The sequence below is a fragment of the Amblyomma americanum genome, chromosome 4 (assembly GCF_052857255.1).
Source record: "Amblyomma americanum isolate KBUSLIRL-KWMA chromosome 4, ASM5285725v1, whole genome shotgun sequence".
Classification (NCBI taxonomy): domain Eukaryota; kingdom Metazoa; phylum Arthropoda; class Arachnida; order Ixodida; family Ixodidae; genus Amblyomma; species Amblyomma americanum.
The window spans coordinates 66,221,898-66,236,546 of NC_135500.1; the positions used below are offsets into that span (position 1 = coordinate 66,221,898).

At 45.6% G+C, this 14,649-nt stretch overlaps 1 protein-coding gene across 1 annotated transcript in view; it reads right to left on the reverse strand.

The window, feature by feature from the left end:
• Positions 1 to 14,440, reverse strand: part of LOC144128016 (uncharacterized) — a 33,297-nt gene extending 18,857 nt beyond the window's left edge. Inside the window, exon 1 of the mRNA XM_077661068.1 lies at positions 13,988 to 14,440. Coding sequence (XP_077517194.1) covers positions 13,988 to 14,154 — 167 coding nt within the window. The 5' untranslated portion in view covers positions 14,155 to 14,440. The remainder of the gene's footprint in view (positions 1 to 13,987) is intronic.
• Positions 14,441 to 14,649: the final 209 nt, after the last annotated feature.

Consider the following 14,649-nt stretch of genomic DNA (forward strand, 5'->3'; position numbering starts at 1 on the left):
GTGACACAAACTTCCTACCTGCCAAGGTCGGTGCACAGAAGAGCCAGGTGTGACCAGCCACCTGTCCCGATAGGCAGGTTGGAAAGTGCAAAATATAAATCCCCTCTCTTGGAGAGGAGGAAGTGACCGGGAAAGTGGCTGCCGCTGGAAGAACCCTGTCACCTGCCAAGGTTAGTGCACGATGCGTGTGACAATGCATGGAATGTGAGCTTTGATGCACGGTGGCAGATGGGGTCATGCATGACAGCTCACAACGCGGTTCTTATGCTGTCGCATGTCACAACTCAAGGTAATTAAGGTTCTCCAAGTTTTTTTAGATTTTCCCTGCCACTTAGCCCCGTGTCGGCTACAAGCCCACTGAGCGTCGCCTCTTCACGTCTCCACTCTCTGTTTGAGAATGTTCTTGTGATTTATATTTATTATTTCTGAGACGAAATTACAAAATAGAGCTAATTCGTGGCGCAAACAAGTCTGGAAACGCAAGCACTTTTGCCATATATAATGCTAGTACTGCACCTTATTTTCTAATTTCCAGACCTAGTGCTTCTGCAGGGAAGTCTACAAGCGTGTCCCTTAACCAAGCCATGTTCGTGGCTCATAACGGTGGTGAAACGAAGCCTAAGATGCTTGGATTCCATCAACGTCTGACGGGTTGGGACACATCTGATTTGCTCCTGCGAAACCTTGGGTCTTGCCTCCCTGTGAAACCGTACGCTACAACAAAGTGAACTCTTACAAATACCATGCGCATGCAGTACGCAGTCACTCTTCTGTTCTTCCCAGAAGTGAAGGAACAACTGGGCTAAAAGAAAAAAGTCTCCCTTTTTGGGCTCACACAGTGGGACCAGCCAATACAGTTTGTGTGCATTGCGGATTTTTTTCCTGTTGAGATAAGAGAGTTTACTTCAGCCAAAAGCTGGCAGGTGAAAACAATAGGTGTTCATTCCATTTCACAAAACCATACATTTATAGCCCTAATTAAATGTTTCGCACGGCCGAATATTAATATTTTTGTGCGAAAAAGAGGAAAGATATAAAAACTGGTGGGCAAACTAATTCGAAGTTTTGGGAAGAAACAAAAAGAAATGTTCCAAGTTAGCGAACATGTGAATTTCAATACCGCAGCAGACGCGTGAGCAGTGGCATGGTTTTCAGCCTTCCTTGCAGCAGTAGAAATGAAATAAAAATTGCGTTTACGCTCCAGAAGGCTAGCTTTTAACAATATTAGCAGCAATGCAAATTGGCTGCAGTTAGCCCGACCGACATCACTTAATCCGCTTCCTTTCTTTTCTTGCTTTTAGTAAATGTAAATATTAACTTAGTACGTCCAGTAATGTTGGGCAGCATGATGCACGTGCAGTCGTCCACTGACCTGTCTAGATCGCTCGAAATCCGTGCCGCCTGCGCTAATCAGCGCGGAGAGCGACGTCTAGCGGCAGCGTCTGGTTCGAGATAGCGCATCTCTGAGCATGGCCTACAGGGTCTAGTATGGTCTGAGCATCGGACATGCGCTACATCGAACCGGTAGCTGCGGCTAGGCGTCACTCTCCTGGCTGAGGAGCGCAGACGGCACAGAGTTCGAGCGATCTCGACAGGTCGGTGGACGACTGTACGTTACACAGCAAGACAGTTTTCGAGAGGCGCTTCAAGCGTACGCCGCCGAGGTAACGGCGCTCTTTCTGCTCGCACGCATTCCGCGTTCATATCGCTGCAGGTGCGACGTGTTTTTACGCTTGTCATGCAGGCGCATAGCTAGGTATCGATGTAATGTTTCGGCATAGGTTTCTGAGGTACTGGCGTTTTCAGTGACAGCCTATGAAAGCTCAAAGCGACCTCCGGCGTACGTATTTTGAGTCCTGCTATAAGCAAGTGCGTACGCTGTCAGTGCACGTTATAATGATCCCCAGGTGGTCGAAATTACTCCAGAGTCCTCCACTACGGCACCTCTTTCTTCCTTTCCTCTTTCAGTCCCTCCTTTGTCCCTTCATTTAATAATAATAATAATAATAATAATAATAATAATAATAATAATAATAATAATAATAATAATAATAATAATAATAATAATAATAATAGTAATAACAGTAATAATAATAATAATAATAATAATAATAATCAATCCATTTTTTCGGTGCCCAGGAACAACCCATAGGTCTTGGCGCTGGTACACCATTCACACGCACAAAATGTAAATTTATTTCACTACAGAGGAAGACACTCAGGGGAGGTAATGCAGCAGTCAAGGCGATAGAAAAAAGACACATAAACTAGGCGTGACAGCAAGCATGAAGCAAAAAAGCGAAAACAAGAAAACAGCGAGAGCAGCGGTAAATGAAAACAGCTAGAACAGGCAACAGACATATAGATAACTAATGGAACAATAAACAAAGAGAATGAACACAAGAACGACCGATAACAGCCAAGTACAGCATATAAAAAATACAAACAAGAATAAAGCCAATACTAATATGAACGAATAAGAAACCTGTGAAATACAAGCTAGAAATACAATCATACACAATAAGAAATGTAATTAGTTAACGCGTTACAGACAATCAGGCGTGAGTACACAGTATTAAAGATAATAACAAGTAGACGTGATGAACAATTAAGGAGAAAAAACAACAACATAATACCGGTGCAAATGCACAAGTGTAGTAAAGACAAAATGCATGAAAGGGGAAGTTATGTAATAGAAAAAGAGTGCTCGAAGTGAAACGTCACGGACATCCAATGTAAAGGAAGGGAGAGAATTTTCGAATATATTAAGGTGAGGACAAAGAGAATTAAACAACTTTTGCATTCTGTCCAGAGGGGAGAGGGAGTGCAGGAGCGCAGAAACTTGGAATGGTCTGAATTCCCTTATGCTCTTTCGCGGTACACGCAAAAGGATACGCGCTAGGAGCTGAGGACATAGAATGTGACCATGAAGAAGTTTATACAAGAAAATTATATCTGCCCTCACGCGACGGCAGCTAAGAGAAGGAAGCTGCAGTGAGTTACTCCGTCTGGGACGAGAGCTTGAAGTTTTGCAAGAAAACCGATGTTGAAATATGCGTAAAACTTTTGCTGAACTCTGTCGATTTTTTCACAGTTCGACTGGCAAGTGCCGTTCCAAACAACAGACGCAAATTCCAAAAGCGGCAAGCATATGGAGAGGTAGAGCTTTAAGAAAGGAAGTGGGGCTCGAAACTCTCTCGAAAGCCTGCAGATGAAGCCGAGTGTACGCATAGCCCGTAGAGCAATGCATTTTGTATGAGAGGAGAAGCTGAGGCTACGGTCGAAAAGTACGCCGAGGTCATTAATTTCATCAACCCTGGGCAGCGGCCTACCATTCTCAGAATAAGAGTAGAGAAGACTGTGCGTTTTGCGCGTAAATGAGACAACCTTGGTTTCAGATGAATTGAGAGTGAGCCCATTTTTCAAGCACCAATCAGAGAAGGCGGATATGTCCGATTGCAATGACAAGCAATCATGAAGAGTATGTATTGCCTTGAACATTTTTATATCGTCCGCATAAAGGAGAAACGAGGAGTTTTTGACCACGGAGGAAACGTCATTGATAAAAACAGAGAACAGAAGTGGGCCTAATACCGAGCCCTGAGGAACTCCGCTGGTTGGAGTGTAAACAAATGAGGTCTGTCCATTTACACTGACAAAGCAGGACCGATCAAGAAGATAGTTGCGTAGGAGGGCTACAATTGAAACGTCGATCTCAAACAGCAGAAGCTTTTGAAGAAGTAATGAGTGAGTAACAACGTCGAAAGCTTTGCTCAAATCACAGTACACAGCGTCTACCTGACTCCTCTGAAGGACTTCAGCTGATGTATACGTCATAAAAGTCACAAGGTTAGTTGTAGTAGAACGACCTTTTATGAAACCATGCTGATTATATATGATTACATTTTTGAGGTGGAAGGAAAGTACTTTGTGCAAAGCTAGTTCAAAAAGCTTAGAGGTTGCACAAAGAATAGAAATGGGGCGGTAGTTCGAAACATCAGATTTGTTTCCTGATTTGAAGACAGGGAAAACACGCGCCGTTTTCCACACGCGGGGAAAGGCAGAATTTTTCAAACAGTTATTAAATACCGTGATTAAAACAGGGACGAAGGTGCTACTGAAGGCTTTTATTATGGCGGCTGGAATGCCATCAGGTCCAGGGGACAAAGATGGTTTCAAACACTTAAGACTCTCACTTACTAACTTCTCGTCAAGCAGAACAGAATTAGGTGCGCCAGCTGGAAGGCATACGGAATCGCAACGTGGAGATTTGTACACGGAGGAGAAGTGTTGAGCAAAGCCGTCAGCGACATTCCGAATTTCATTCCCATGAGAGTCAACTAAGTGAATATGACTGTCAGATTTATTCGAACGCTTGCGAACGTATCGCCAGAATTCAGTAGGACGATTAGAGGCACTATTCTCTAAATATTCAAGATATGACTCATGATTACGCTTGTACAGGCGTTTGCAAAGGGAACGCAAGCGGCGAAATTCATCTGCCCATGTATCCAGCCCAGGGCGTATCACTTTATGGTGGGCCCGCTCCTTAAGTTTCAGCGCTGTTCTAAGTTCCTTGGAAAACCAGAACGGAAACTTGCTGCGAGTAGGAGTGTGCAGAGGTATGTACTGGCGCATACCACTGAGAACTATTTCAGTGAAGCGACTGACTTATTCGTCAACATCGCTGATTTCGTTTAAAACGGACCAGTCGAGAGAAGAGAAAAAACCGAAGAGACCAACATAGTCGCCAAGTGCGTAAGCGAAACGGGGGGAGTTCCCCGCACGATTTGAGTTAGCAGAAGGTGGGACAGAAACCGAAGCCGTTATTAGAATTGGAGGATGAAATTTGTCACAGCGAGTAAGTGAGATGTCCGATGTCGAGACTCGAACATTTTCAAAATTAGATAAACAAATGTCAAGAACATTACCGCAACAGTTTTCAATTAAATTGTGTTGCTGCAAGGTGTTAAAAGCTGTGAAATCTAAAAGCCGGTTGCACTTACTAACTACGTAATGATTGTTGTGTGAATATGTAAAGGTATTCCAGTTAATACCTGGAGTATTAAAATCCCCTAAAATGAGTAGTTTGTGCTTGCTATGAGAAGTGATAACATATTCTATAGAATGTAGTACATCATCGTAGGCAGGAGGAGGCAGATTAGGGGAAATGTAGAAAGCTGCCAATAAAAGTTTTTGATGTCGAGTTAAAGTGAGCTCTAACCAGACAGATTCTTCGATGGTTTCCAGGTCAGAACGCCGAACGCACTGCACGGAACTGTCAATAGCAATGAGCACTCCCCCTCCCCTTTGTTTAGAAGCTGATTCAGGGCGGTCACTTCGAAAAACAGAATAGTTATTAGGAAAGAAGTCACCTGAGTTAACTTCGCTAGACAGCCAAGTCTCAGTAATAATAATAATAATAATAATAATAATAATAATAATAATAATAATAATAATAATAATAATAATAATAATAATAATAATAATAATAATAATAATAATAATAATAATTGTAATTGTTTTTTTTTGGAAAGTAAATGTCGCAGTATCTGTGTAATATATATTGTTGGACACCTGAACCGCGCTGTAAGGAAAGGGATAAAGGAGGGAGTGAAAGAAGAAAAGAAGAAAGATGACATAGTGAAGGGCTCCGAATAACTTCGACCACGTGGAGATCTTTAACGTGCACTGATATCGTACAGCCCACGGGCGCCTTAGCGTTTTGCGCCCATAAAAACGCAGCCGCCGTGGTCGGATTCGAACCCGGGTCCCTTCCCTTAATAATAATAATAATAATAATAATAATAATAATAATAATAATAATAATAATAATAATAATAATAATAATAATAATAATAATAATAATAATAATAATAATAATAATAATAATAATAATTGATTTTTGGGGAAAGGAAATTTCGCAGTATCTGTTTCATGTTCTGAACAATTATGTGCATCCATAAGTGTAGAGGACACGAATATCTTATCTGCAAGAAAACCCGGGGTCCATCATGGAACTGCACTGCGGAGCAGCCAAAAGCACTTAATAGCGCTTAAACACACGGACGGAAGAAAGAAACAGGAAAGACGCCGTCAGAGGTTGCTTCGATGGTCTTGGAGAGGAACACCTGTTCAGGTAAAATAACGAACCCCTCCACCTCCACCCATTCTTTTCAGCAGTTAGCAGATACAAATGGCTCCCTTCAAATGGGAAATTGTTTTTTCTTTTGGATGGAAACTCTTTTCTTCCAGAATTGGTTTTCATCAACACATCAACGCCATCCGCGATACATCTATCTGCTTCTCCCGAGGGGTTGGCTATATATAGTGGTTGGCTATACTCTGCGCATTTCCTTATCACCTGATTGATAGTGTGAATGTGGTCTATTGCCGAGTAGACTTTGGGAAAGACTGCCTGATCCTTTCGTTGATTGAAGTCTAAGGTGGTCCTGGCTCTATTAGCGATTGCCTTAGTAAATACGTTGCAGGAAACGGGCAGCAAGCTGATCAATCTAATTTTTCAAGTCTTTGACGTCCCCTTTGTTATGGATTAAGATGAAGTTAGCGTTATTTCAAGCTTCCAGTACGCTTGGTACTGGATATGCATAATATATCTATGACGTTCTGTGCGCGTCTATCTAAATTTCGCCAATTTGTTTCTTTAACAACATACTTTATTGTTTTTATTCGCATCATTGAAAAGAGAACTGCATTTGGTACACTGTGATGTGCTTCAATAAAGAAAATGTGTGAAATTAATGGGTAAAAACATTTTTACGCACACCGCACTCAAACTGCCTGCTTTCGTCTGGTAAGGAGTTAAACAGCCAAATACAGGGAAACCACCGAGGACACTAGCTCCTGGACGGTGACCTTCAAGCACAGGCGAGCATTTGTTGGCCATGAACGCATGTTTCCGCTTTGCGGAAGCCATTTCCTTGGCTGCCGTCATCGTCTCTTGTGCTTCGACTCCAAGCATTACACACCTGGTTACATGCTACACTTCACCGTGGACACTGGCTGCGGTGAATAACCGACGATCCCATACGTTTTCTCTCCATTAGTAGTGCGTAAAGGTGGAATGAATGTTGACTGGTTTACTTCCGGCTTCCCCTTGTCCAATTACTCAAACTCGCAGCCTGTGCCTTCCACTGCTGTGACCTACGTGCTTCTCCGGTAGCTCGTACACTGGTAAGTAACTTGCTTCAGTGTATAAACGGCACAGCAATACCCTTTGTAAAGAGCCGTCGGTTTCTGGGAGCAATCATCGACCAAAATCTATCGTGGACCCCCCATATTTCCTAAATGAAAAAGAGGCTCGCAGTAATTGCTCACGTTCTCGCCTTTCTTGGGGGAAAGTCGTGGGGATGCGTCAGTAAGGCCGATGATGCAGCTCTACAAAGCCTTATTCATGGGATTTCTTCGCTACAGCCTCCCTGCACTTGGAAACGTTCGAAAAACAAACATACGAAGTCAGCAAAGCGTTCAAGCTCAAGCTCTCCGGACTTGCCTAGGATTGCCGAAATGTGCCTCTACGGCCTCATCTGTGCTCATCGCCCAGAAGCATTCAATTCCTACCTGCCTAACAGATAACACACTGAGGGCACATTTTCGACACATCTGCCGGGTCTCCCCCCCCCCCCCCCTAGTCTTGCCAGTCTTCCTATTACAAACACCAATGATGCGCATATACCGCCATTCTGCCGTCCCAGTTTGCACCCGCCTCTAGCCATTGAACACATCAATCTGCAGCACCCTCAGCAGTGGTTCCAATTACTCAAACTCGCAGTCTGTGCCTTCCACTGCTGTGACTTACGTGCTTCTCCGGTAGCTCGTACACTGGTAAGTAACTTGCTTCAGTGATAAACAGTACAGCAACAACCTCCAGGCGGGAAACTATCGGAACCCACATTGGCTATACCTCCTTAGCATAGACGGCAGAGAACACGATAGATGTAAACAATGATCCCAAAGAGGGACACTTTACCGAATAATCTGGCAGTGCCCCTACTCACCTGGGGCTGCCGTAAACATTAATAATGAGCAAGCCTTGGAGTCTCTCCTTCGAAGCTCGAAACCCGAAGACCCACTCGAAGCTATCTACCCGGCGACCGAGGCCTCGAAGAACCAAGCGGTTTACCACACAGGCCTCTAGGCGCGGAGCCCCCCCACTACCTCCCAGGTCCGCGTACCTGAGTTGGGAATGGGGGGGGGGGGTACCTCTTCGGTGGGCATTAAAGTTTTCTCTCTCTCTCTCAGTGATTCATTTTCACCGATTCCAAAGCTGCCCTCCAAGGCTTACAAGCTGCCCTTCGCCGTGAAGCCCATGAACCACTGGTCGCGGAAATCCGACTACGTCGCTGTGCCATTAATAAAGGGCACGGCATTATCTACCAGTGGCTACCGTGACACAGTGGCACAGCAGGTAATCACCGCTCGGACGAGGTCGCGCGAACTGCTTACCACGACGGCGATTTTGTGTCGATATCCATTTCGAGATCAGGCGCAGCGGGCAGGCATCGCGCACTTGCGTGGGACATCACTTTTGCCGCGTGGAATTCAGGACAATTTTCGAATTCACGTTTAAAATTGTTGTACCCAAATCTGAAGCTCCGGCTTCTATCCGGCTATACCACGACGTGAAGAAACTTTGCTGTGTCGCCTGTGGCTTGGTGTAGCTTTCACCAACCATAACTCTTTCTTAATCGGCTTAGCGCTGCATGTGCCATCTGCAGGTGTGATGAGGCTATATCCCACATTTTTTTGTGAATTACCTGCCTACAGCGCTGAAGAGCAGTCTGTTTGCCCAGCACTGGAGCGTCTAGATCTGCGCCCACTGACGGGAATGAAGATTCTCGGCCACTGTCCGCGGCGATCGCCGGCGGCGAAGGCCTCCAAACACTGCTCCGCTTTTTGAGGGCTTCTGGACTGCACGATAGGCTGTGACTGTACTGATCGCTGTGACTGTGCATAGTGACTAATTTCCTGAAACTGTCTTTTCTTTTTTGTCCTTTCTCCCCTACCCCTTTCCCCCGTGCAGGGTAGCAAACCGGCTATTCTTCTGGAAACCTTCTTCTTCTTCTTCTTCTTCTTCTTCTTCTTCTTCTTCTTCTTCTTCTTCTTCTTCTTCTTCTTCTTCTTCTTCTTCTTCTTCTTCTTCTTCTTCTTCTTCTTCTTCTTCTTCTTCTTCTTCTTCTTCTTCTTCTTCTTCTTCTTCTTCTTCTTCTTCTTCTTCTTCTTCTTCTTCTTCTTCTTCTTCTTCTTCTTCTTCTTCTTCTTCTTCTTCTTCTTCTTCTTCTTCTTCTTCTTCTTCTTCTTCTTCTTCTTCTTCTTCTTCTTCTTCTTCTTCTTCTTCTTCTTCTTCTTCTCCTCAAGTAATATGACACACACCCACGTGGGGGGGATTTGCCAAGGTATAGAGTAGAATGCCAATGAAGCATTTGCGCGGGGAAGGAAACGTCAGAAGACTGAATCAAGATAAAAAAAATATGAAAAATAAAATGAATTCAAGAGGTATGAGTCATCCGGAATAGAATCAATCTAGCCTTTTTTGGACATGCGAAAGAATTTTGTATATAGCTAACAAGATAATCGATTAGTTGCACTTATGTAATCGTGAAGGTAGCCGCATACACTGCTTAACGGGAATCCCTTGGCGCTCGCACCGAACGATAGAAGAACTGTAAGAGACAGAGGCAGTCCTAGTCTCGAAAGAGGAACCTCCAGATATTGCTTTCTCTGAACCGCGAACCGCCGGCAAGAGAGGAGAAAATGATCGATTGATTCAACTTGCCCACATGATACACAAAGGTTTGTCGCAGCGAACCCGCACCTGCATAAGTACAAGTATAAGTGAGGGATTCTACATCGCAGGAGCGTCATGGACGTTGTCAGGGTGGAACCAGCGGAACACAGACGCAGGACAAGAAAAGGAGGTACACACACCACAACGCTGGTCTGAGGCAGCACCGAACAACGTTCAATTCAGGCACTGGCAGCAATTTAGCCTTGCATGTAAAGGTATGCGAGGGATGTTCTCCTTTGCTTCACCGCACGAGCATTATCGGTCGGGGGAGAACAAGACGAGAGCGTGAAATTCTTGAAGCGTTTCTAATCAGGAAAAACAAGGAAAAGTGTGTCAGCGATCCCTCGGTTTTTATCACGGATAAAGAATATAACTTTCTTTTATCTTAATACAGTTGTTCCCTTCATCCAGAGTGTGCGCTTGCGCAGGGAATCCTTTAAATGTGGTGGTTTTCTTCGAAATAAATCAGTTGCAAGTCCAGCGTTGTGGTGTGTGTACCTCCTTTTCTTGTCCTGCGTCTGTGTTCCGCTGGTTCCACCCTGACAACATTATGAACCAACTAGCCCAGCAATTTACGCTCCTGAGCGTCATGGACACTTCACAAAGCCTTGACTTACACCACCGGATATTCCATGGGTACTTTAGGTGTTGAAAGTCCACGGTATTGAGCAACGGATCACTCAAAGTGGCTGAAATATGTTGGAACCGCTGGAAACATGAAGCTTCTAACAGAATGAGGTGAGGGACGGGATATATTACAGGTGCGCTGAGAGCTGACCTCCCTGCCTTTCCTCTTCTTCCTCCTCCTCCTTCTCCGGCTTCAGTTTCGAAAGCCAAGTATGTACACAATGTGTTGCTTCAGATTCTACGATCTCGGACTTCAATTTTCACGTTAAAAGCCCTTAACAACCCTTCGTTTTCCTTTTAATTTGTTAAACGTGAGTACGCGGTGGGTCAAGAGCACCGAACAGTGGATTGAAAGGAACGCTGTGTGCGTGCGTGTGCATGTGTCGGCTTTCACTCGGGATTTGTTTTGCGTTCCGAATCCGAGTTCTACTGTGTGGTTGATTGCGGCGCAGTATGTGGGTCCGCCTGTTATAATGTCATCTGAAAGCAGAACTTCGAGAAAGCGCATTAACAAGTGAGCGGCGCGTACGTCAACTTAACGTCGCGGTGTGTTCCTGGCGGAAGAAATCGTAAGAGTGCAACACTGGAGCGAAAGTACTGCATTTGCCACTGCGGCCGCCAGATGTAGACCCCGAACACGCAAATAAATGGTAACAATCGTAAGCTTACATCTTATTAAAATGTAGTGAATGAAAAACACTGAACCGGGAAATAAGCGCTGCATTATAATCAATAAATTGTTATGGCACACGCTGCACTTCGAACCAGGCTCTGTATCGTGCTACATAAAGTGAGCTCCGGCATCGCGACCAGCACATAGCAAGTCTGAAGTGACCGCGAGGTGATCGCCTGATGATCACCCCAAACGTTTTTCACTCGTAGCTGCGTTACGAGGCGGTAGAATAAATACATACTCGTCAGCTGCATTTAGGTTCCGTCATTTTGCTTTCTGAATTGAATGGGAAACCGAGGGACGGCCGCGCCAGGGCAAAACTCACTGCAGGCGCAACCTGACGAGACCACTTTGATCACACAAGCCTTTCTTCGGTGAAAAAACAAATACATCATCGTATCGATCTGCTTCATCGACCTCTCCATCCTGTTCTGTCATTTTCATGGGAAAGCAAAAGGTACAGAAGCTTTGAAAGAAGCGTAGGCCTAACAGACGAAGACAGATCATATAAGGCGCAGAAACGACGGTACAAGGGTGCAACTTACAACTTATGCAGGGTTATACACGGCTGTCAGTTTTTATATGTCTTGTTATTGTTTTTTTTTCAGCAAGTATGTTTTTTTATGTTAATTCTTTCGGGTTTCGATCGCGACGTTAATCCCTTTTGACGATGCATGACGATGTTCTGCACCTGAGAGTTTCTTCTAGTGCGAAATCACTACTTCACGAGGTCAAACCGCGTCACCGGTTTGCGTGATGCTTAACCTATAGGGTGACCTTGCGCAAACCATGAATAAGTAAATTTATAAATAAAATAAATATTGCCGCGACAGGGACTCGAACCCGCGGCGGCGCGAACAGACCACCTTCGCTGGCTACAGTACGAGAGAACTATGCTGTCTCCGCAGCCGACTACGGCTCTGTTTATGTTGTTTTTGTTCCCTTGGTGACATGGCACATACCCACGACGAGGAATTGGCCAGGGTTCAGTGGGGAGACCCCATAGAATAGAGTAAACTGGTGTCAAGCTAATGATTGTGCCTTGGGTGAAATTTCAGAGTAATTTAAAAGAAAAGGAAGAAATCAAATATCGGGAAAGAATATCTGTGAATTAAATAATTAAATATATGAAAATACCAAAACGCTCTTTTGAATGCGGAAATTTTGGAAACAATTTGCAAGGGAGTCTGCCGGTAGTTGTTATGCAATTGCGGAGGTATTCGCAATTTTGATGCAATGCAAAACCCCTGGCGCTCTCGCCGAAAGAGAGGAGGAGGGGAACCGACAAAGTGAGACCCAACTTTGTAATGGGAAATTCTAGGTGTGATCTGCTCTGATGTGCAAATCTCCGCCAAGAGATTAGGAAATGCTCGAATGTCTCAACTTCACTACAAGCCGCACAAAGGTTTGTGCGACTGAACCCGCATCTACATAAGTAAAGATTTAAACGGGGAATCCTGCACCGCATGAGTGTCATCGCTACCTCACACTGCCGGGTTTCACATGCACGAGCCTTCCATGGGTACACGAAATGTTGGTAGTCAACAGTAGAGAGCAAGGGATCGTTGAACGTGGCGGTTATAAACTGAAAATGCTGAAATCGAGTCATGCCGAAAAGAACAAGATTAGGGACGCTACAGGCAACAGGTGAATTTAAAGCTGATTTTGCGAAAAAGTCTGCTGCTTCATTTTGTAAAATACCGCAGTGGCCTGGTATCCAAACGAAGCGCACCTCTTTCATTCATCCAGGAATAAAAAACTTTAGTGAGCATCTCAAAAAAGCGTCACACTAAAATTCACGCTTTGAGCGGCGTGGCGGTATTGACAGATATGTGTGCTGCACGCGTTGGCGTGGATAACGTTGTGGTAGAAACACGGCACAAGAGCAATACGCGTTGCCGTTGACAACATTGCTGCAGAAACGCAGCACTGGAGCGTAGGCCGCCGGCGTACATTGGGTAAATTGGAATTGAGGATGAAAACGTTGAAGACTGGCCCTCAATGTCAGTGGAAACCTCAATCGCGCTTTCAGGTACATGGCGGTGGTGTCCACCTGCAAAAAAAACTGCGTTTTCGCACAATATTTCTTGCATAGCAAAGCTAACCCACCAGCCAATTTTTAAAATCTTCGCCTCTGCATATCGCTCCAGTCCACTTTTTTGTCTGTTAAAATTTTACCCAGACACGCCCACCTGCTTCTTTTTGTTCCTGCTTATTCATTTTTTGCGACGAATGTTCTTCAGCCGTTATAAAAACATGCCTTGCTTAATGTGCGTGATTAAAGTCGTGCCCATGGCATATTCTTTCTGTTCCTTTTATGTCTCTGTATTCGTTTATTAATCGCACACTTATACCAAAGATAATGAATCAACTATCCCTACTGGTACAGAAGCGATAGCTTTCTCATTGCTTTCGTGTTCAGCTTAGCGACAGAAGGGGTCTAGCCCCAATCACCGACAGTATTTCTAGCACCGTGGATTAAAATTTAGGATGCTAACGGTGAAGACTTATGGGTGCGTCACAGTGTTCCTACATGACACAATGCGCGTAACGCGAGAGGACCGAAAGCTGCCTCCATTCTTCTCCCTTCCTGATGAGGGACGGCAACTATCTGCGTTTATCATGCCCTTAGAAAACGCATCCACAAGGGTGCAGCTCAGTAGACTCACTTTTAGCCAGTATTACTGATTCCCATGGCAGTTAGTATTTCTTCTGCCCTAGAGCAAGATGGTTGATGGATCCAGAGATCCTGCCGGTATTTTTACTTACGTTCTTTTCGGTCACTACATAGGCAGACGCCACGGTGCACGGAAGCTGTTAGACCAACCTGCAGCCGCGGCAACCACGGTAAGCGCAGTGAAGGCGCGTGTAATACGCACAGCGTCTGGCCGTCCGCATGCTTGTACTCGGTGCTCCGCGTCGAGGGCTTGGGGCTCGAACCAGGGGCCGAGGGCGCTGGCGTCGACGGCGCTGCCGCGTCCACTGCTCCGCAGCAGGTGGACAGAAGAAGCAGCGAGGCTGCGGCGACCGCCGAGAAGCCACACATGCTGACGATGTGAACTGGCGACGAGGACTCCTGCTGCTCGACACTCGCAATCCCAGGGGAGGAGTGGCTGCAGGCGCGGGACGCGGAACTCTTCTTCTTCCAGCATCGCCGCCTCTCGGGAGACGTTATATACGCGCGGGGCTGAGAGAAGAACGGTGACCTTGATTCTCGCCGGTCCCCTGTCGCCTCCGGACAGCGGTGGGTCCTCTCGCCACCTTTTGTCCGGCCGCCGGAATGGTGCTGCCTCGCTGTCACCGAAGGCGGGCGCGCAAACCTCACTGCGCGCTCTTTCTGCTGCTCCTTTGTGCATTTGCATTTCCCAAAGGAGAGCCGCGTGAAGTCGCCGGGAATAGGAGCGTGCCGGGCTGTTGTTTCCGTGCCAGCGACTCCGTGGAGGACAACGATCTTCTACGGCATCGTCCCCCCCCCCCCCCCCCCGCTCCTGCTGCATGCCGAGATTCGTCGTGCGATAAAATAGAATTGCAGGTGGTCCGA